General features: G+C 44.0%; 1 protein-coding gene across 1 annotated transcript in view; it reads left to right on the top strand.

Moving 5' to 3' along the window:
- The first annotated feature begins 3,969 nt into the window (after positions 1-3,969).
- Positions 3,970-23,305, top strand: part of scyl3 (SCY1-like, kinase-like 3) — a 19,877-nt gene continuing 541 nt past the window's right edge. The window contains exons 1-14 of the mRNA XM_063201027.1: positions 3,970-4,297; positions 4,661-4,827; positions 5,689-5,874; positions 7,113-7,226; positions 11,492-11,548; positions 11,958-12,060; positions 14,132-14,243; positions 14,429-14,506; positions 14,765-14,904; positions 16,868-17,049; positions 18,306-18,477; positions 19,545-19,712; positions 20,383-21,329; positions 22,201-23,305. The exon at positions 22,201-23,305 is cut by the window's right edge and continues 541 nt beyond it. Of these exons, the coding sequence (XP_063057097.1) occupies positions 4,663-4,827; positions 5,689-5,874; positions 7,113-7,226; positions 11,492-11,548; positions 11,958-12,060; positions 14,132-14,243; positions 14,429-14,506; positions 14,765-14,904; positions 16,868-17,049; positions 18,306-18,477; positions 19,545-19,712; positions 20,383-21,329; positions 22,201-22,266 (2,490 nt within the window). The 5' untranslated portion in view covers positions 3,970-4,297; positions 4,661-4,662 and the 3' untranslated portion in view covers positions 22,267-23,305. The remainder of the gene's footprint in view (positions 4,298-4,660; positions 4,828-5,688; positions 5,875-7,112; positions 7,227-11,491; positions 11,549-11,957; positions 12,061-14,131; positions 14,244-14,428; positions 14,507-14,764; positions 14,905-16,867; positions 17,050-18,305; positions 18,478-19,544; positions 19,713-20,382; positions 21,330-22,200) is intronic.

The following is a 23,305-nucleotide window of genomic DNA, read 5'->3' as shown; positions in this document are numbered from 1 at the left end:
CAACGCTCGTCGGCGCTCATCGGCGGACTGCCTCCGAGGTCACGCGCCCATGAACTGGTTGGTCAACAACTCACTCACAGGTGTATATGGGTCTTGTCTCACACCTCTACACAAGTTTGCGCAGGTCCCCACTTCAGCTCCTCCTCACTGCCTGTCCCCCCACTCCTCACACGTGGTGTGTTAGTAGAGCAAACCGGTGCGAGCTCATCGTCTCGTTCATATTTGTGGCCGACTGCAAATGCGCTGTATTTAATAACACCCACATTGTGACAACAAGTTCTCGCTCACGTGCCTTTTGCAACATCGACGCTTTCAACAAAGTCGTATGGGCTTACTGTGTGTAGCCTACAAGATCCTGATACATTGTGAACATTTGACTGAATTTTATTGGGCGAAAGAACTGGGCAGTAATGTGAAGGTCTGCAAATAACATGAATGATTATGGAGAATAAAACCAACACAGCCTTTAATTATTATTTTATTTTATCATATTAGACTATGGATATAGACATATTTCATGTATTATTAGCCTTTTTGTTTTTTTTATTTGACAACATTAATTTTCATTACTATTATATTAATTATGAAACATTCCACTGCTCTGTTCACACTATTTTGTTCGCTGAACAGCACACTTTATTAATTAATCCCGTGCGCCATCTGCTGTACATAGATGGAAATTTCAACCAACGGCGCATTATGCGGAGGCCTAGCCACTACAGTATTTTACAGCCTCTGGCACATAAGAGATAACAATCCTAGGACAGGGATATTCTTTCTGAGGGCCAGTTTTTCAAATTCCTCCCAGTAAAGGTAGAACATAGATTTCATCTGTAGCCTACTGTGTAACCGCATACAGCACGATGTCCAAGGTGAGGGTGCGAAACAAGCGGATAATTTTCCAGACAGAACAGATATTCGATTCTCTATTCCTTAGTAGCCTTGTGATGGTCTATATAATGAGACTGATTCAGATAAGATTACACTCTCATGTGAATGCATAAGAGAAACATCCCTAACCTGAAGTGTTAGTGATAGCAAATTACGCACGACACTGATAGCGCACATACAGTTAGGGCCATAAATATTTGGACATCTGCACAATTTTCATGTTTTTGATGCTGTACACCATCCCAATGGATTTGAAATAAAACAAACAAGATGTACATTAACAGCAGACTTTCAGCTTTAATATGGGGGTGTTTGCGTCCAAATCGAGCAAACTGTGAAGGAATTATGACATTTTCTATCAGTGCCACCCCATTTTTAAGGGACCAAAAGTAATTGGACAGTCTAGTATTTATACATCAAACTTTCAATTTGTAATTATTTGGTTGCAAATACTTTCCAGTCAGTTACAGCCTGTAATTTGCAATCCATAGACATCAATAGACACTTGGTTTTATCTCTGGTGATGCTATGGTGAGCTCTCTATTGCAACAGTCTTCAGTTCCTGCTTATTCTTAGGGTGTTTTCCCTTTAGTTTTGCCTCCAGCAAGTGAAATGCTTGCTCAACCGTACTCAGGTGAGGTGATTGACTGGGCCATTGAATAATATTCCACTTTTTTGGGGGTAGAAATGGCTTAGTGGCTTTCAGATGAAGCTTTGGGTCATTGTCCATCTGCACTGTGAAGCATTGTCCAATGAGTTCAGAACCATTAGGTTTAATATGACATGATAATAAAGCCTGAAAATCTTCAGAATTCATCCTGTGGCTTTTGTCTGTAGTCCTCATCATCAATAAATACAAGGGGGACATAGTATTGACAGATATGCATGCCCTCATCATGACACTACCACCACCATGATTCACTGATTGGGTGGTATGCTTTGAATCATGAGCAGTTCCTTCCCTTCTCTATACTCCTTTCTTCCCATTACTCTTGTACAAGATGATTTTTGTCTCCTCTGTCCATAGGATGTAGCTCAAGACCTATACAGTCTTTTTAAGACGTTGTTTGGCAAAGCCAAATCTGGTATTGCTATTTCTGATGCAATCAATAATTTACATCTTTTAGTAAACCCTCTGTATTTCCTATGGTGAAGTGTTCCTCAATGGTCTTGATCTTTTTCTTGATTGTTGCCTTGGACATGTATCCACCGTTCACCTGGACACTGTTCTACATCTGGCCAACTGTTGGGAGATGGGTTTTTGTTCACCAGATACAGAATATTGTCTGTTATCCACAGCATTTGTCTTCCATGTCTGCCAGGTAATTTGGTGTTGCTCTGGTAAAAAAAAAAAAATCAACATTCTGAACTCTTGAATTAGTCATATTCAATGTTTCCCCATCTCTCAAATGGGTTTGTTTTGATTTTTTTCAACCTTATGATGGCTTGCATCACTGATGGTGACAGGTGGACTTTGGATCTCATGGATATTCCGTAAAAATATATGGAAATGCAAATGGAACACTTCAAATGAACTCTAAGACCTTGTATTGACATCTTGGTGATGGTGTAGTAAGGGAATAACACACATCTGACTGGAAAATAGCTGAGAAGCCCACTGTCCAATTACTTTTGATCCCTTGAAAATTGGGCAACATACACAAAAAACGTCGCTATTTCTTTCCTGTTTATGCGATATGGATTTTAACACCCTCACATTAACGCTGAGATTCTACAGTTAATGCACAGCTTGTTTGTTTTATTTCAAATCCATTGTGGTGGGGTATAGGGTGGAAAAGGATGATGATTTTGTTGCTGTCCAAATATTTCTGGCCCTAACTGTATTTGTTTTCAAATTGTTCTGACAAACTGCAGGGGCCAGAACCTTGCCTTCCAAGGGCCACATCTGGCCCCAGGGCTGCCATTTGAATAGCCCTGTCCTAGGGGTTAAGGTTGATAATCTCTGTATGATTGTGATTCTTGTGAAAGTGAAAGCGCAAGCGAAAGTCCACTTTGAGATTAAAAAATTGAACAACCTGGTCAGATAAATAAATAGGGCCCATTATACCCCCTGTAGCTTCAACTATATATCTGCATGACATTTACATGCAGTGTTCAGAGTTGGGGCCTACAAACAATAACTAACATGACCATGACCTACAAACAATAACTAACATGAACCCCCGATCCTTTCTTGAATGTCACTGTTTGTGTTCAAGTCTGCCCTGTCATTCTGTGGGCAATTTGGAGAGTAAATGTTTTTGAGACATTCAGACACACTGACTAATGGCAATGGTGGTACTGTATTTTTAAGGTAAAAAAAAAAAAAACAACCCAAAAAAACATTTAAAGTTTTTAGAACAGAGAGTATTTTGGATCATGTAATCATTTGTGTGGGTGTTTATGGGAACCAACAAACACGCTGAGTGTCACAGCTTTCTACTCACGCCTTGGGAGATGGATAGGTCTTGTGTGTCATGGCATTTGGTAGCTACTTTAATAATAATAAAAAGGACAAATAAAATAATAAACCAGTCAAGATTCATTGGTTTGTTATTATCTTGTTTAATCAACACCAGAAGGAAACTTGATGGCAGGTCAATCAAAAGATTTTATACCTAGGCCTACATTTTCCATAGGCCAGCCATCATTAAAAATGGACCTAGGCTAATTGATTAAGATTTTAAATGTTTTTTTTTTTTCAACACAATTCTTAGGCTAGTGTTCTTACTTGCTCGCCATCATTTCAATGAATGCTTCCAAAGACCCAATATCAGTGATATCAATTCCATTTAACCCAATGACTTTTCATGTTGCTCGCTTATATGCTATGATTACCTGCGTTTTCTCACCCCACCATGGTCCAGCCCATTACACACATTCGTAGTGATCAAGTTATCACAAAATACATCATAGCGATATCAAAATTCATGATCATAGAACTAATGTTAACAGAAATTTATTTACACAGTATTAATTTACCACAGATCGAATACATTCGTGATGATGATGTGGCAAGATAGATTTGAACTCACATTACGATCGGTAAATACCCTGCTCTTTTCAATGTTCAGAATGGTGACTTCCAAATTCAGAACAGGAAGGACCGGTGTTTACAATTGGGGAGAGCAGGAAGCAGAACATTTGTGCGTGGCCAATTTCTTGTTTTCAGATCATCTGTCTAAAGAAAAACGATTAAAATAAGTGAAACGGTTGCACTTGATTACAATGGCGGCGTCGGTTAACCCTAAAACCCAAGTGCCATGAGTCAACGTGTCTTCGTTTCAGGACGTCAACGGTGCTGCTGCTGTACCAATGTTGCAATTGCATGGATAACTTCCTAGCGAGCTAGCTGTGCTAGCTAGCGTTAGCATTCCATTCCTTGCCAAGTATCACCGTTGAACAGGTAATTTCAGTGTTGGTTTGTCAGAACTGGAACCACATATGACTTGATGTCACTTAACATAAGCAGATCCTCTTAACAGGCACAACAAAACTCAGTTTTCACACAACACTCCACTAATATTTACTAAAGGAAAACGCTATTATCATGCTAGATGACATATGCTTGTGCAATATTTTTTGTACGGTTCTGCTCAGATCATGGACGGAACACACCCCTCTCTGGCATGCCCTGTGTGCTTGTTGTCATCCGATTCCTGAATAGGGCTCGTCCAAACGAATGAACGCTGACATGCTGTCAAACGCGATGTCCTAGCAATGTCTGACAGAACATGATGGTTCTCTTCTTCTTTTTCTTCTTCATTAGCCATGGGCGCTGAGAACAGTGCCCTGCGGAGTGTGGTCTTGGAGGAGCCGCTGCTGACACTACCCTCCGGTCTCACCATGTACTCCGCCATCCTCCAGGACGGCAAGCCTGCCTCCGTGTTCGTTCATAAACAAGGCAACGAGGACAAAGTTAGAAAGGCTGCAAAGGTACTGCCGCAGATATCAGACACTGGACTGACTATGAGTCTGAACACCATTTAACTCTACCAAACTGACTACTTGCCACTTATCTACTTGTAGCGCTGTTCATTTTTGCAAATTTGAATTCTTTGTGAGAACATTTCAGTGTCCATACCATCCATATGTTTCCCATTTTCTGCTGTTACTCATAGACTAATCTTGTGCAGTATCTGAAGATGTTTGCAGACACAGTGTTTGGTGTATTTAAATTGCATGAACCTTTCATCTCTTCATGTCAGTCATCCACATGATTTTCCCCATTGCTGCCATGTCATACTCTGATGTGCAGCACCTCAAGGATTCAAGGATATTTATTTGTCATGTACATAGAGACACTTTCGTGTCACTTGTAATGAAATGCGTGGCCGTTGCAAAACAAGTGTGCAGAAGAAGGGTGAAGAAGAAATAAAATAAAAATAAAAGGTGTGTGTGTGTGTGTGTGTGTGTGTGTGTGTGTGTGTGTGTGTGTGTGTGTGTGTGTGTGTGTGTGTGTGTGTGTGTTCAATCAAAGTAATTAGGAGGAATTCAGTAAGCAAATGGCATGAGGAAAAAAAGCTCTTTCTCAGTCTCTCAGTTCTAGCTCTGACAGCACAGTCGCCTTCCAGATCTCAGTTTTTTAAATAGTCCATATCCTGGGTGTGACTGGTCTTTGAGAATATTATGGGTCCTAGATAGCACTCTCTTTGTGTATAAGTCTGATGATGTTTACAGACGCAGTGTCTGATGCATTTACATCACATGAACGCTGTTGCATGAACATTTCATACAATCGTCCATCCATTGGTTTCTCATATCACTGTCTTCTTGTCGTCCCCTCCCGCGGTTCAGCACCTGAAGACGTTGCGGCACCCGTGTCTGCTCCGCTTCCTGTCGTGCTCGGTGCAGAACGGGGGCGTGCACCTGGTGACGGAGCGCGTGCAGCCGCTGGAGATGCTGCTGGACGAGCTGAGCCCCGAGGAGATCTGCGCAGGCACCTACGACTTGCTCCAGGCACTGGTCTTCCTGCACGACCGGGTACATGCTCACGGACACACACACACACACACACACACACACACACACACACACACACACCTACGACCTGCTACAGGCACTGGTCTTCCTGCACGACCGGGTACATGCTCACGGACACACACACACACACACACACACACACACACACACACACACACACACACACACACACACACACACACACACACACACACACACACACACACACACAGATATGCACCTACGACCTGCTACAGGCACTGGTCTTCCTGCACGACCGGACACACACACACACACACACACACACACACACACACACACACACACACACACACACACACACACACTAACCAACACTGAGATATTCACAGGTATGCACACTGAGATACAGAAGCCCAGTCTCGCGGAAAATCAACTGTATGCTTCATGGTGCCGCTACGATATAGCCTCGTTTTTCATGGTTGGGCAACGCGCGCTGTTGTCGAGAGTGGGTGAGAGAGAGGGCGAGAGAGAGCGAGCGAGTGAGAGAGAGAGACCACCCGAGCAGCGTGCATTCCGGGAGGGGAGCGCTGTCGTTGTGTCAGCTTCATGCCATCTGTCGCTTCCTCCAACATTGTCCCTAACCTTAACCCTAAACTTAACCTTAACCCTAAACTTAACCCTAAATCACTTGTTTGAAATGTTTGATTACCGTCGTTTCCAGTTAGCCTTCACTCACGCTTGATTGTTGTCTGTCCGCATTATTCTCTCCCCCCCCCCCCCCCCCCCAGAACCAAACTACCCCAATTGTCAAACACAAGCAGGTAATTGGAGTGCTTCTGGGTCTTCACCTTTTTTCCTTGGTGCTCATCAGTGTAGGGGCTCTCAAACTTGGTCCAGGAAGACAGATGCTGAGGCACTCAAGGTTTCATTTTTGTCTTTTTTATTATTGTATATTGTATAGCATTGTAGCCAAATAAAAAAGAAAAAAATTGCAACCTTGAGTGCCTCCGGTACAGCCCCCTTGGGGGCATTGAGAAGGATACAGGTGAGAGGGGGTGCTTAGTTGCCATTGGGGGGCATTAGACAGTTTAATTTTTTAATACTATGGGGGCGTTGTCAGGCTTATGATGAGGGGGGCGTTGGGAGGCTTGTGTTTCTTAAAAAAAGGTTGGGAACCACGGCACTACGGCATCACTTCTGCTGTAACGTGCACTTTAGCAGCGCTACAGAGTATTCCATGGAACTTAACCTTTTCTTTTTGTTCTGTGTGTCTTCAGGGCAAGTCGAGCCACAACAACGTGTGCGTGTCCTCCATCTTTGTGAGCGAGGATGGCCACTGGAAGCTGGGGGGCATGGAGGCCGTCTGCAAGTTCTCAGAGGCCACGCCAGAGGTGAGTCAGAGGTGTTCTGCTTTTAAGCAAAGAAACTGGATCTAACCAAGAAGCGTCATTTTGTTTCTTTTCCGGTATCCACTTTATGTCGGGTGAACGCCCCTTTAGGAGACCTTCGGTTAGGAGACCTTCGGAGTCCTGAGGTTGAGAATAAATCAAGTCCCCTTAGCGCTGTAGATGGCGGTAGCGCACGTCTTGAGCAAACACCTCAAAAATAGAAGAAGAAGGAGGGGACAACGCCCCCTTAGGAGACCCAACTTGAGCCCACGCGTTTGCATTGAGTGGGCGTGGTTTGCGTTATCTTCCTCTTATCCAGTATTTTTGTTTTAAGTCTCCTGTTCACTAGGGCTGTAATGATATTGTATCGAACCGAGAAACTGTGATACACGGACTCCCGATACTGTATCGTGATACAAGGAGGCCGTATTGTGATGCACCCTTCAAAGTTTTGACACCCATCAGTCCAGAAAACTACCACATGATATGCAGTGATGGTGCTCCAAGCTTCAAATCATCATCTTCATTATGTTTAAACTTTTTACAATTATTTGTAGCCTCTTGTTACCTATTCTACCTACAATCTGTCATAGTTTTATTCATAATTTTATTTTATTTTATTTAACATTGGGAAATGTGAAATCGTGGGGTGTATCGAACCGTAGGACAAAAATCGTGATACGGACCAAATCCTGAGTTGAGTGTATCGTTACAGCCCTACTGTTCACCCATCAGTCGTTGGGTTCTTACTAATATACAGACTCCTGTCCTTGATCTGTGTTTGTGGCCTCGCCGCATTTCGCTGACAGAAAAAACAGTAAAGTTTGTCTGCTGTCAGCCTAGCTACAACCACTTTGGTAACACTTTATTTTAGGGATACATCTATTAGCCCTAATACATACAATATTAATGCCTGTGTAAGTAACTTGTAAGGCATGTACTAAGCAAAATAAGACAGTTGTTAAGCATGTATTCACAAATGTCTTGTTCATGCCCAATTAGGGATTTATTACTAATATAACCTTAGTAAGGACAAGTAAGCCTATATTTCTATTTATTAGTAAGTAGTAAGTGGCAGAATTCAATGTGTATAAGCTCCCGACACACTGTGTGAACAAACCCTGAACAGTGTGAAAACAGATGCGGAATAAGGGTCCCTATTCTAAAGTGATGCATTGATCAGCCCAGATGGCTCAGGGCCTCCGCACTACCAAAGTCCCCCTCGTTACCTAGGGCCCCCACACCACCCAGGCCCGCGCTACCTAGCCCCCACAATCGACAAACTGTAAGGGTATATTAAATTATTACTAATTATTCAACTGAGTCATCTAGTTTCCTCTTTTTCACAACTTTGTGAGGAAGGTAACAGGAGCCTTTATATAGCAAGGATTGAACGTACACTTCTCGATGGCGGTGGGTTGGTGAGATGTAATTTTTTTCATGAACCATTTAGTTTAAATTGTAAAAACCCCCCAAAAAAATGCAGAACATTAGAATAATAGTTTTGAAGCAAAACTAATCTATTCTTTTGTGATAATTAAGTTAATGTTTGAGAATATTAGCTTCAAGAAGTGCAGTGCATGATGGGTACGCAATCTAGGCCAACAGACAACCTACCCAGCTCTGAGCCTACGTTCTTAGCTCCTCCCCTCACTCGTGAAATTTAGATGCTATCCAAACAATTTGCCATGTACGTAACAACAGAAATATTATCATTGCTGCATTGGCCATGCATTGCATTTCTTACTAAGGGCGTACCCATCATGCACTGCACTTCTTGGAGCTAAGTTTCTCAAACATTAACTTATTTATCACAAAGGAATAGCTTAGTTTCGCTTCCAAACTATTACTCATCGTTATATTCTGCATTTATTGTAGGGTTTTTACAATTAAAACTAATTGGTGTATGAAAAAATGACATCTCACCACCCACCGTCATTGAGAAGTTTACGTCCAATCCTTGCTATATATTGCTTCCAATTACCCTCTAATATCTTGAGTAGAACAAGTGAGATCAATGTACCTGATGAGACTAATGCAAGTTCAGTAACATTCTTACACTTTTCCTCCCGGGGGCAGAGTGTGGGTAGAGTGGGGTCCCTTGGTAGTGTGGGGTCCCTTGGTAGTGTGGGGGCCCTAGGTAGTGCGGGGGCCCTAGGCCATCTGGGCTGAGCAATGCATCACTTTAGAATAGGGACCCTTATTCCACATCTGTTTTCACACTGTTCAGGGTTTGTTCACACAATGTACCAGGAGCTTATACACATTATTCTGGCCCTTACTGCTTACTCATAAATAGAAATCTAGGTCTACTAGGTCCTTACTAAGGTTATATTGGTAATAAATCCCTAATTGGGCAAGACATTTGTGAATACATGCTTAACAACTGTCTTATTTTGCTTAGTACATGCCTTACAAGTTACTTACACAGGCATTAATATTGTATGTATTAGTGCTAATAGATGTATCCCTAAAATAAAGTGTTACCACAACTTTTAGGGGGACAATTTGTCATTCATCACCCTGATTGCAAATGAGACATTAAATGACATTAGAATTGCCTTTTGCGACATATTGAAATACATTTCTGTCGTCAGTGACGTCATCACGAGGCTTTAAGCAGGCGAGGGAGCAAGGGAGGAAGGGAGTTAAGATCTTAGAAAGAACCCATTCACCAGTGAAACTGGGCATATTGGGCGTCCAGATGTCCCTTTGGGTCATGCTTGGCCAAGGGGAGGTTAATGTTGAAGGGAAAGATCAGATCTTTCTCTCTCAGGTCGGCCGCATAGTAGACGAGTGACCTACCGTTAGGCTACGGTAGTAGCCTAGAAATCTAGACGCCCCCTAGCCACCGCAAATCGAATTTGCTCCAATTTGCATTTTGCTCGCCAGGCTACTACGGTAGGGCTAGAGTAGACTTAATGATGTTTTAGTAGTAGCACACGTCAGGGTGATTCAGCCACAGCTAATGCAACTATTGTATGGATTAAATGAGTTTTGTTTTTGTTTTTAGTGGATTATGTAAGAAGCATATTCATTGCAGTACATTTCTTATTGTTACTATTTAATTGATGGGCATTAGCTGTGGTTGTACCACCTGACATAAGATCCCCAAAAAAACGTCATTCACCCGAACACACATGTACACAGAACATAATGTACATTGCAACGTTTGCACGACATATTGAACATATAGCATGCACTTGCGTACATTCATCCATGTTATGTGGTTGCGATAACTAAGTGGTGTATCTATTTTAGTTGGTATGAAAAGTGCTTTTTTTATAACACCCTGGCCACGGGGATATGAGGAAGGTTCTTGATGTTTTCAAGATACTGATGATGGACAGGCTGTCAGGTCCTCATGTCAAAAAATAGCTGGTGGGTAGGCTGTTAACAGCACAGAAAGTGGATTGGCTTTTGAATAAAGACGCATATAGTTTAGAAGATGCAGATCATGATGGTGATATACGTCATTGTCAGTCATGACAAACAAATCTGGGCAGTGGGAACCCACTGGTGGGTACACACACTTAAAGTTTCTAGTGTCTTTGGGTCTGCAAGTGACTAACTGTAGGTGATGAAGAGACCTTAGAGCAGGGGTGTCAAACTCAAATTGGCCGAGGGCCAAAATCAAAACCTGTAGCAAAGTAGAGGGCCAAACTCAATGTTTAATTTTTAAAAATTTTGCATACACACACTTAATACTCATTCAAATTCCACAAACAGAGTCCCATTATAGATCAAATGTGCCTGCACATATTCTTTTGCCTAATTTTTGGCTTTTTCACTGTCCTGCCCTGGTCTCATATTCCTGTGACACGTTCAATATCATGGTCAAGTATTATTACGCTACATATTAATAGTGGGGCAACTGTATTTGAAATGATCTGGTGGGCCAAATAAAATGGCTCCGCGGGCCAAATTTGGCCCCCGGGCCTGAGTTTGACATCCCTGCCTTAGAGCTATGAATTACACGTGTTATCCGCTCTCTAACTGCTCAGTTACATCAGTAACATCAGGTACAGTCAGTGTCCCAGAGCTAGGGTCGGAAGATCACAGTATGTTTTCTTTCAGTGTATCGCACAACATCGATTTATCTGATCAGTTTCTTTGTCCTGATGCTGACCGTTTGAAATCAGTTGTCATTCAAGATGCCTGCTTTTTTGCAATATTTGCTCCATACAATCTTGCCGTTTTACAACTAACCTCTTAAGTTCACTCTACTCTACTAACATAGTGTCCTGTGTCTTCCTCTGCCTCCCTAGTTCCTCAGCAGCATTCAGGCGGTGCGGGAGAGCAGTGCTATACCCCCTGAGGAGACGGTAAGGGCCAGTTTGATTGCAGTAGGAAACAATGTTGGTTCACTTCAGAGAGACTGGGCCAAGGATGACTGGAGCACACAGGATACGTTTTTCAGTTATTTTAGTGTGGTGCAAGCATGACTAACGTTTCGACACAGTGCGTCTTCTTGACTCTGAAGTAGATGCACTATGTCGAAACGTTAGTCATGCTTGCACCACAATAAAATAACTGAAAAACGTATCCTGTGTGCTCCTGTCATCCTTGGTCCAGTCTCTCCAAAGTGAACCAACTTGTCTCCTACTGTCTACAGTCCTGAACTGTGAGCACAAATTTCGCAATCCAGAAGTGCCTCATCTCCCAGTAACTCAATGAACACCTTTGCATGCAATTCAACTTTCTTCATGTCTTTCTGTTTCTGTTTCTGTGAAGGTGGAGGGTTTCAAGGCTCTGCCGGATCAGCACGCTCACGCTCGAGACGCGTTCTCCTTCGGGGTGGTGCTGGAGACTCTGTTGCCACTGCTCAGTGGATATGGTGAGTTAACCCTTGTAAGGTGCTCGGGTCATCTCAGTGTACCTAGATTATTATTTATTAACCCATTTTAGCTTGGATGCACATATACGCTACATTCAGGCTCTTGAGATTTGAGGGTTTTTATGAAAAATGTGGGTATGTTAGAGCTGAATGAACACATTCTAATGCAAAACGAGGGTCCTAGCTTTTAAATGCAACTTATTTCATGTTTGTATGTGCTTCGGAGGCTGAGATATTTAGGATTTAATAGGCAGAGTGCACCCTTTCCCAAAAAGGGCTTTGGACAAAATGGGTTAAACTTGTAAGTGTAGAAAACCGCACTCGCCAGCTCAGTCTCAGTATTATTTATCAAACCACCTTGTCCACAACAAACGTGTTTGGGCCCTCAAGCTATCTTCAGTGCCTTAACTCATTGACGCCTAAGGCACCTGCAAAAAAGGGTGCTGAATGCCTGAGCCCTTTTTAAGAAAAGTTGCCCTCAGACTATAAAAACCTAAATATCTCAGCTTCTGAAGCACATAAAAATATGCACTGTGCACAGTGGCATTTTAACGCTAAGACCCTCATCTTTCATTAGAATATGTTCATTCATCTCAAACAAACAGAGATTTTTAACAAAGTTGTCTCAAATCTCATGATCCTGAATGTTGCGTAATGCGCAACGCAACATCAGGCATTAATGGGTTAATGCCTGACATGGTGAGTAGTACCCACAGCAAAGAGCCAGCAACGACATAGAGAAAAGCAATACAGTGTAGAATTGCTTTATTTTTTATTGGTGCTATGGACAGAATATAAGAAGTGGAGGTATAGGTAAAAGACAGTACAGTAAAAAAGAGTAAAATGAGTAAAATAATCTGTTATGAGAGTGGCCCAATTTAATCTAGTGTGTTCATTTGTCAAAAATGTGTTGTATAATATTCATTTTGACTACCCTCTTACACTGTTTTCTGTTTGCTATTTCTGTCGCCTTTGATGCTTCCGTCTCCATCCTCCTCGTGCATATCCCCTGTGGATCATTTCCATCATTGCATCTCTCCCTCTCCTCCATCTCTACTCCCCATCTCATGTCTGTCTTTCTCTGTCTCTGTCTCTGTCTCTGTCTCTCTCTCTGTCTCTGTCTCTGTCTCTCTCTCTCTCTCTCTCTCTCTCTCTCTCTCTCTCCCCATCTCCATTTCCTCATAAATCTTCACATCTCGCCATCTACCCTTCTCTAAATGTTCCTCTCGTCCATCTCCTCTTCCCGCTGTGGTTCACCCTCCTCTCCCTCTGCAAATGTCCCTGACTGCATCACTCCCCATCTCCCTATCTCGCTCCTATCCATGTTCTGTGTTTCTTAACGATCGCCCTATGATGAGGTCACAGGTTGCCCTCTCCCCCTCTCTCCGCTTCCCCCTTCTCCCATGCCTCCTGACTGCGTGAGTGTGTGTGTAAGTGGCTGCGTGATGCTGGAGACATGGAGATTAGTTTTCAAGTGTGCAACAGTGTACAGTATGTCAGCTCTATGCAATCCCGAGGGATCCTTGATGTATGGTGAACCACTCTTCTCCTTGTCTGGCTAAACTTTCTTAAGAATAATGTGAGGATCCATCTCAATCAACATCTCTGCTCCCCTGTCCTTAAGTATCTGATCTACAGATATACTAGACTTGACTTGACTCATGTCCCCTCTCCTGTCCCCTCTCTGGTCCTCTAGATCTGAGGATACAGGTTTTTTTGGTGGGTTTTGTACCTTTATTTGTGACAAGACAGTTAGAGAGGTGACGGCAAACGAGTGGGGAGAGAGATGGGGAAGATTCGGCAAATGACCTCTGGTCGGAATTGAACCCGGGTCGCCGGTGTAGCAGTTGTGCTGTGCCCAGCCGATTGAGCCACAGCTGGGCCAGGTGATCTTGTCCCCTCTCCTCTCCTCCCCCCTCTTGTCCTCTAGTGTCTGAGGATACGGTTGTTGAAGTGATCTTGACTCCTGTCCCCTCTCCTCTCCTGTGCTCTACAGTCTGAGGATATGGTTTTTAAAGTGTTAAATCTTGAAGTTTTAAATCTTGAGTTTCTCTCCTCCCCTGTCCTCTAGTGTCTGAGGAGGTGTCTGACAGTCTGAGGACCACGCTGCAGGCCAGTCTGCTGTCCCCCGACCCCGACAAGAGACCCCCCCTCAGCTCGCTGCTCACACACGACTTCTTCAGGTGGGTGACGGTCTGGACTCAACTTTTCACTGCTACTTGTAATTAGTTATTTTAAGGACTGTGTATGGTAAATGGCAGAGTATCGCTAATACATAGTATAAATTAACTTTTTTCATCACTAGCCAATTTGGCTAATATTCTAACAATTTTGGATGTCAACAATTTTGTTTGTTCAACATTAACAGGAATGACTTCCTGGACATCACCAATTTTCTGAAGAGCCTGACGTTGAAAACTGAAGAGGAGAAAAATGAGTTTTTCAAGTAAGTATGTGAGAGAAAGACAGAGTGAGAGAGACAAAGCATACCTAAATGAAACCTGTTGCCATACTGTGATTCCCATAGCAACAAAGGATGGGAAGCATGACGACCTGTGTGTGCCTGCGTGCGTGCGTGCGTGCGTGCGTGTGTGTGTGTGTGTGTGTGTGTGTGTGTGTGTGTGTCCCATTCGGCAGTAATTGTAGTGGGGTCTGTGATCCAGAGAGAGTGTATATTTGGTTCTTTATGTGTGCGTGTGTGCAGGTTCTTGCTGGACCGAGTGCAGGGGCTCCCTCAGGAGTTGCTAGCCTCTCGTCTGGTTCCTCAGCTGCTCAACACTCTGGTGTTCGCCGAGCCCACCGCTGTTAAGAGCTTCCTACCACACCTGCTGCGACCCAAGAAAGGTAGGGGTAGGGGTAGGGGTCGGTCTGTCTTTCTGTCTGTCTGTCTGTCTGCCTGCCTGTCTGCCTGTCTGTCTGTGTACGCGTACGTCAAGTTTCCCTGCTTTGGGACACTTCCGACTTAAGAAAGATGATCAATTACAAACCTACTGTACAGTGAGCACAGGACATTTGAGGAGTATTCAGATTATAAATGGAAGGATGGCAGTTTATGGTTTGCGCACAAGAAACTTTACTCTGTAACCGCTTTATCTATCTGCACACTGTAAACTCTTTATCCATTCCGAATATGGCTGTGTTTGGGAATATTCTGGTTGCAGAATGCTGTTTCACTCATGTAAATGGAATATTCCGGAACTGAACACTGACAATATTCCGTTCGAAACCGGAATTCTCTGTGCATGTAACTCTGCTCATTGGCTCACATATCCCCACCTTGAGCCAAACCCTTTAGTAGTAGAGGGAACATGAGTGGGTTTTTTTCTATTTTGTCTGAAAAGGCCTGAAGGGACGGTTGACAACTATTGTACCTAAAACATGTTTGACAGGGTCATGTGAATACTTTCCTTTCAGGCATATCTCAAAAAAAAAAAATCTCAGGCTTTTCTCTCAGTGTCTATTTTTAGCTGGCTGCTATACTTTAGTATTTAGTATAATTGGTAAGTACTGTAGTGTAGTGTGATCAGATACTGACAGTTAGTTACTGGTCTTGTCTGTCCCATTGCTCTTAAGTCTGACAGCCACACTGTCAGCTACAATCTCTTAGCATAATTGGCTGAAAGAAGATTATAGCTTCTAGCTGGTGTAACCCACTTCCATACTATGAGGCGGACAGTGGGGCAGGCCAGACTGCATAACCAAACACAGAGAACAGCACTGTATGCTCTGCAAGTTATAGGTTATTTTGCTACATGTTTATTTTAACAGCAATGAAATGAAGATTTAGCAAAACTTAAAATTCACACCTCAGAATCCGATTACATAATCTACATTTTAAAACAAGTTCAGCATCTAGGCAAAAAGAAAGGTATTGTTTTTTAAAAGGGTTGCCCTCACTTGATGTTTAGGGAAAGGGAAATATGAACCCACTACGTAGATCATTGATTCTCAAAGCTGTGGGCATTTTCTAAAAATGTAAATAATATGTGTGTGTTGATTATTTATTAGAGTTGTATTGTTTATTGGGTCAGAGGTGGACCCTGAAGAGTTGGAATAGGTTGGGAACCCCCTGCACTATGCCTAGTAGTCTTGCATACCAGTGCTGTCTCTAATCAGCAGAGGCACAGCTAAAGGGGGCATCACAGAAGATTAGGAAATAACTTGGGGATCCAACATTTTCTTTTTCTTTTTTTCCTCCTTAGAAGGAGCAACCTTTTTTGCACCACCCTCTGGTTATTATTATAACTGGGTGTCTAAAAAAAATACTTACACTTTCCACAAAACGTTGGCCTCAAGAGATGTAGGTACATCAAAGACCATTTTATATAGCTACTTTAGCACTTTTTTATTTCTTAATCAAATGACTATAAAACGGCTATTTTCATGAGGTCCTGTGAAAGGGTAATCTGGCAGATCCACATGTTTTCTGCTCAGTTTTGAGACCTACTCGTGGATATGGGTGGTTTAGACTTATAATAAAGTCACGCCTGCGGAGAGCTAAGCGTATGGCCATAGTACCAGGTGAATATTTGAGCAAGGTGGTGTCACATTCAGGTTTTTCAAATTGTCTGGTGAGTGACCCATGGGCCATCTCCTACACACCTGCCAGCTGAGCTGTGTGAAAAAAAACCCAAAGTTCAATGGTTAGTGAAAGGGAGGTTCCCGTACTAAAACTCTGTACCTGGTGTGTGTGTGTGTGTGTGTGTGTGTCTGTGTGTGTCTGTGTGTGTGTCTGTGTGTGTGTGTGTGTGTGTGTGTGTGTGTGTGTGTGTGTGTGTGTGTCTGTGTGTGTGTCTGTGTGTTCCAGATTGTGTAGACGTTGAGGAGTGCTTGCTGTCGGAGACGCTGTACCAGAAGCACGTGGTGCCTCAGCTGCTGAAGCTCTTCAAGGTGAACGAGGAGCACGTCAGGATGGTGCTGCTGCTGCACATTCACATCTACGCCCCTTACTTCACCCACGAGCAACTCAAGAACCACATCCTACCTCAGGTAGGACACACACACACACACACACACACACACACACACACACACACACACACACACACACACACACACACACACACACACACACACACACACACACAATCCACATCTACGCTCCTTACTTCACCCACGAGCAGCTCAAGAACCACATCCTACCTATTTATGGCAGAAGAATAAAATAATTATTAACCTTACAGTAAGCACTAATTACAGTACTACGGATGTAATAAAATAAGGTAAACATAGTCCGCCACAGAGGACCAGTGAGGCTCAAGTGTTCTTCCTCAGGTGTGTCCAAAGATCATTGAGCGGAATGGAGCAAGATTATTTACTGGTCGTGAAATATGTTGACAGTAAAGGAGTTGATTGCGGCAAGTATCAGATGGTAAGCGTAAGGTCTATATAATTAAGGACAACTGACAACCCATGGCATGATGTGGAATGCTCGGTATGCTTACTAAAATGGCATTCATGCCATACTACACGTGTATCTATGAAGCCTGTAGCAAAGGAGAGGAGAGCTGACGTACCTGGCTTTCAATCTCAGACTCTGGGGTACTAAAAGCGGGTTTGGACCACTACTCCAAAGAGCCAGGCTTGTCGGTGTGACAGAGCGCACCGGTTGGGCACAAAGCCCTCTTGCTGCACTGAAGCCTTTTTGGGTGGAGCGTAATGTGAATGCTGACCTGTGGCTGCAGGTGTTTAGGACTAAGCCCAGATCTCTGAAATGTACATTAAATGAATGCTTGATCCAGTATTATTTAGAAATCAGGACTGGTTTTCTCGACAACAGTAAGCAACGATGCTTTCGAGAAACAATGTCAAAAACTTGGATCCCATGAGTCGTGGCTAAAGGTGTGAAACTTCAGCTCTCTATTAGCTTCCTCACATGTGTCCTCCAAAACTGAAATGCTCTCTTGTGTTCAGGTGTTGTCAGTATCCATGTTCTCATGTGTGTTCAGGTGTTGTTGGGGATGCGGGACACAAATGACTCTGGTTGTGTGATATCCGTAACCGTCTAACCTGGGTCTTCATGCGAATGCTCTCATGTATCCATCCGTGATAACCACGTAACCTGGGTCGTTATGTGAATGCGTCTCATGTGTCTTCAGGTGTTGTTGGGTATGAGGGACACAAACAACTTTGGTTGTGTGATATCCATATCCATGTAACCTGGGTCTTCATATGAATGTTCTCGTGTGTCCGTGATAACCACCTAACCTGGCTCTTCATATGAAATGTGTCTCGTGTGTCTTCAGGTGCTGTGTGGGATGCGGGACACCAACGACTCCCTGGTTGCCATGACGCTGCAGAGCCTGGCGGTGCTGGTGCCGCTGCTGGGGGCGCAGGTGGTGGTGGGCGGGGAGAGGACCAAAGTCTTCAAGAGGACCACGCCCGGCTTCAGCAAATCCACCGACGTCACCCCCGACAGTGAGTACACAGTCAGCCACTCTCAATCCAATTGCATTACTGTATGGTTTCACCATAACCATGATCTCACAACATGTCATCATGCATAGGCGTATCTATGACACGCTGATTTGAACCCACTATCGCGTGTGTCCAATACGCATTTCCAAGTTAAAGCGTGCTCCACAACGCCCTGTGACAGGTTAGGTTTAGGGAAGGTTTTGGTTTAGGCACAATTTAGGTAGAAATTTGCCTAATCTCGCTGTTCTTGGCAAAAGTAAAGCAGCAGAAACATTGCTTCACTGACAGGTTAGGTTTAGGGGTGGTTTTGGTTAGGGCACAGCAAAGCATATTTGCGTTTAGTAACAGAAATGCGCTGTGACAAAACAAAATCGCAGACACGGCGGAAAAACTGCGCACACCTCGTCTCGTGTCAAAAGTGCATGAAAACGCTTTACCGTTGCGTTGAGGAGCACGCTTTAACTTTAAAATGCGTCGCACCAACACGCTGAATGCACTAGCGTGCGATACATACGCTATAGCATGATGACAGCCTGGATCTCAAAGCACTTTACAAGTTGGTAAAATATAAGATAATATTTAAATACTTCAATTGCATAAATTGTCAAGGAAGATTTTCATTCGTGCAGGTCATGTTAACCAAAGAGTCTAAGCAACTGGACATTGTTTTTAAAACAAATATTTATTTATTCATGTTTTGGTCAATCTCATCAGACATTGTGCACCAATGACAAACTGATGCTTGGATGAGAAATATCTAAAAGTGTCACAAGTTCATGTCCAGAGCATGCCCATATTGTTTTCAGACAGCTGCTCAGCCAGCCAGATTACATTACATTACATGACGCTTAGTTTACGGTTTTATTCAAAGCGACTTACAGTTATTTAGGTACAGGGTATTGTTAGGTACAGGCCCTAGAGCAATGTGGGGTCTGGTGCCTTGCTCAAGGGCACTAATAAGAGTGGGATTTGAGCTTGCAACCCTCTGATCCCAGCACTCTAACGATTGAGCCATGGCTGCCCCTGACAGATATATGACTCATCAAACTTCTTCCTTCTGTTTGCAGCCTCTCCAGTCCACATCGTGACCCCGCTGCAGTGTCAGCCCTCCAAGGTCCCCAGCCTGCTGCCTCCTAAGCACGCTCCCCCCACAGACTCCCTACTCATGCAGGACACCCTGACTGCCCTGCAGACCGCCAGGAATGACAAAAAACTCTCCACGGCACGGGAACCAGGTGCACTTTATACCAAAAACACCTCATCCTCATCCATTCCTTTGGGGGGGGGGTTATTGCCTTATTTGACATGATAGTGAAGGTAGTGATAGGAAGTGAGTGGGCAGAGAGAGATGGGGAAGGGTCGGCAAAGGACCCCGGCCGGGAATCGAACCCGGGTCGGCCGCATAGCAAATGAGTGCCCTACCATTTGTGCCATGGTAGGGCCACACCACATCCATTCCAATCATCGCTTCATTGTCTTTAGATAGGACTCTTACAGTATCACAAAGAAACTGAATCTAACTTTCCCTGTTTTTTTTAACACCATTCATTCCTAGCTCACTTTTTACAGCGGTTTAGTGTTTAATTGATTTGATTTTGTCTTTGAAATTGTCTGCGTGTGTGTGCGTGTGTGTGCGTGCGTGCGTGCGCGTGCGTGTGTGTGTGAGTGAGAGAGAGTGAGTGAGTAAGATACCTGCCTTGGACTTGAATGTATGTAAGAGTGTGCTATAAATGGTTAATTTATGTGTAATATGTATAATGATGTGTGTAATACCGGCAATGTCTTTTTGTATTTATGTATGTATGTATGTATGTATGCTACTTGATACCTTAATTTCCCCCTGGGATCAATAAATTATACTCTACTCTACTCTACTCTAACCGAGTTGTGCTTGTGTCATTGCAGCTCTCAGCAGAGCCATGACGTTACCCTTGAACGGCTACAGCGATCTGAAGGAGAAGACTGTTCCAGAGAGAGCCATTATAGGGGACGCGCTACTTGGCCAGCCGGACGGCTCACCGGAGGACTGGCCCGATTGGAGCGACGCAGAGGACGGCGAGAGGAAACCCAATCAGCCGGTACAGATCCAGATAAGACCCGGCCCAGACAGCCCTGGGCAGCCAGTCGGAAGGCCGGAAAGGCAGGAAGAGGTGGTGGAGGCGGAGGCGGAAGAGGAGCCTTGGGACGACTTTGAGGACGAGGAAGTGACGTCCGACCAGTCGCCCACCACACCCTTGCCACCCATGCCAAGGGAGAAACCAGTAGCGGTACCAGTAGCAGGAGCAAGAGGGGGGACACCACAGTCAGGTGCAGCCCACAGCCAGACCCAGAGCCTGACCCAGGGCTCCAAAGCACTCAAGTTGGCGTCCGCCCCTAAAGTGGCCTTTTCCTCACCACCTCCGCCCAGCACAGATGCATCATGGGACAGCTGGGAACAGCCAGTGCAGGAGGACAATAAAGCGGACAGAGTTAAGCCTAAAGCGAAATCCATCGCCGACACATTCAAGTCAAAAGCTGCTGGTGCCGGTGCTGGTGTTGGTGGAGGGGGAGGGGTACTAGGAGAGGAGTTCACCATCATGGTGAAGAAGAAGCCGGCGGTGGACCCGGAGCTGGACTTCTTTGCTGACATGGAGCCGGATATCCAGCTGCCGTCCTCCGCGGCTGCGTTCCTGCTGGCGGCCCCCTCCTCGGGGACCAGCGATCCTCACGGGGTGGCACAGGCCGGCACGGAGAACTCCACAGGGTTGCCTGTGGTGTCTGGGTTGGGCTCGGACCTACTACGGACAGACACCAGGACGGACGCCAGTGCCCTCTCTCTCACCGGCAAATTCGCAGCAGAGGATGTTAGCGAGGTGAGATTGGCCCCCATATTGTCCTTTGGCAGGCTGTCATCATGCTTTAGCGTATGTGTGGCACGGTAGTGCATTCAGCGTGTTGGTGCGACGCATTTTGAATTTAAAGCGTGCTCCTCAACGCAACGGTAAAGCGCTTTCATGTATTTTTGACACGTGACGAGGTTTGCGCAGTTTTCCCGCCGTGTCGGCGATTTTGTTTTGTCACAGCGCATTTCTGTTACTAAACGCAAATATGCTTTGCTGTGCCCTAACCAAAACCACCCCTAAACCTAACCTGTCAGTAAAGCAATGTTTCTGCTGCTTTACTTTTGCCAAGAACAGCAAGATTAGGCGAAATCTACCTAATATGTGCCTAAACCAAAACCATCCCTAAACCTAACCTGTCACAGGGCGTTGTGGAGCACACTTTAACTTGGAAATGCGTATTGGAGACACGCGATAGTGGGTTCAAATCAGCGTGTCATAGATACGCCTATGCATGATGACATGTTGCCTTTGGTTGTACTCTGGAGGTGTCTGTGGGTCTTCTGAAATACAGTAGACATTTGAAAGTGTGAAATGGTGATTTTGTTGTGAGCTATTTAATCAAAATGTGATGAAGTTAATTTTGTTTTTTTTAACTGGATTAAACTGAATTTGCCAGTACTATTTTGATAGAAACATTTATACATTTATTTTACATTTCATTACATTTATTATACATGTATTGTCCAATCAGAATTCTGTGAAGATAATTATGTACTATAGTATTTGGTATGTTGCTTTGGATTAGGGCATTTAAGCGCAATATACTGCATGTTGATTTAGTTTTCCTTCTCGGAGGTTCTTCCTTTATCAACAATATTGGGTTTTTTTTTTCCTGTGGCAGGCTGACGCTGAAGGAGGCTGGGGAGACGGCGATGACCTGAACTGGGAGGACGAGAATGCTTGGTGATGACCTTTGAACTCCTAGAGTAAAGCCATAGTGGATAAAGAGAGACTGAGGGAGATATGGGCCTGCTCTTCTTCAGGCTCCACACAAGAGGAGTCAGTGCCCTGCAGGAGTTGGTGGTCTCCTAACCGACATGCTGTTATGATGGTGGACCTTAGGACCGTTACAATCAAAAGTGTGGAAGGACATTATTATGGGTTTTTAAGTTTCTGAAAGTTTTTTGTTTTATTTTATTTTTTTCCTTTTATGATGAAGTTCCAACTCATTCTGTCAGATGGACATACGACTGAGAATGCGTATAGAGAGAATGCATATTTTTTCCTAGTTCATACTCCAATGAACAATATAACGATAATGGACATCTTGTCTGTATCCATGTCAGCAAGTCTGACTCACTATTAGATCTGTTCTATATTTTGTAGAAACTCTGCCAAAAAGAAGCTCCCGTCAGAACGCAACCAAATCAGCCATGAATATAACCCCCCCTCCCTCCTAGAAGTCTCCCCTCAAGATGCAACCCAATGAACAGACGTCCCTGTTAAACAATTACTGCATTTCTCCATCCAGTGGACAATAATGAAATTACTGGATAAACACAATTTGGATTCCTTGATCTGATGGGACAAAAGCTCCTGCATACACTGCACAGTTCCTTCATCCAGTGAACAGAGGGTTTCTTGGCAGAGGTGGCCATCCCAGGTTCAGGAAGTATAAAAACTTTGCCACATTTTCTATCCAGTCAGCTCAAAAGCAACTGATTTTAATGAGTTCTCAGGAGAGGTAGATCATTAGCCTGATTATCAACGACTTTCAAATCTTTTTGAGAATTGGTCTGACCAAGAGCATAACAATTTACATTTCCCAAACGTTTGACCAGTCTCCCTTAATTTGCTAATGGTTGTTTGCTTCCCGACAAACTGGGAGGAGTTCCCGGTTTTTCAGAAGCTCAGAAACGACATTTGTATTGCTCTTGGCCTGACCAGAAGCAACACTAGGAGGGCGCAGCCTGGCTTGTAGACCATCTGAGTCATCTGGGCTGCAT

This window comes from Engraulis encrasicolus, chromosome 6 (assembly GCF_034702125.1).
Source record: "Engraulis encrasicolus isolate BLACKSEA-1 chromosome 6, IST_EnEncr_1.0, whole genome shotgun sequence".
Classification (NCBI taxonomy): Eukaryota; Metazoa; Chordata; class Actinopteri; order Clupeiformes; family Engraulidae; genus Engraulis; species Engraulis encrasicolus.
Note: the sequence above shows the minus strand (reverse complement) of the source record. Positions and strands in the feature narration are given on the sequence as shown.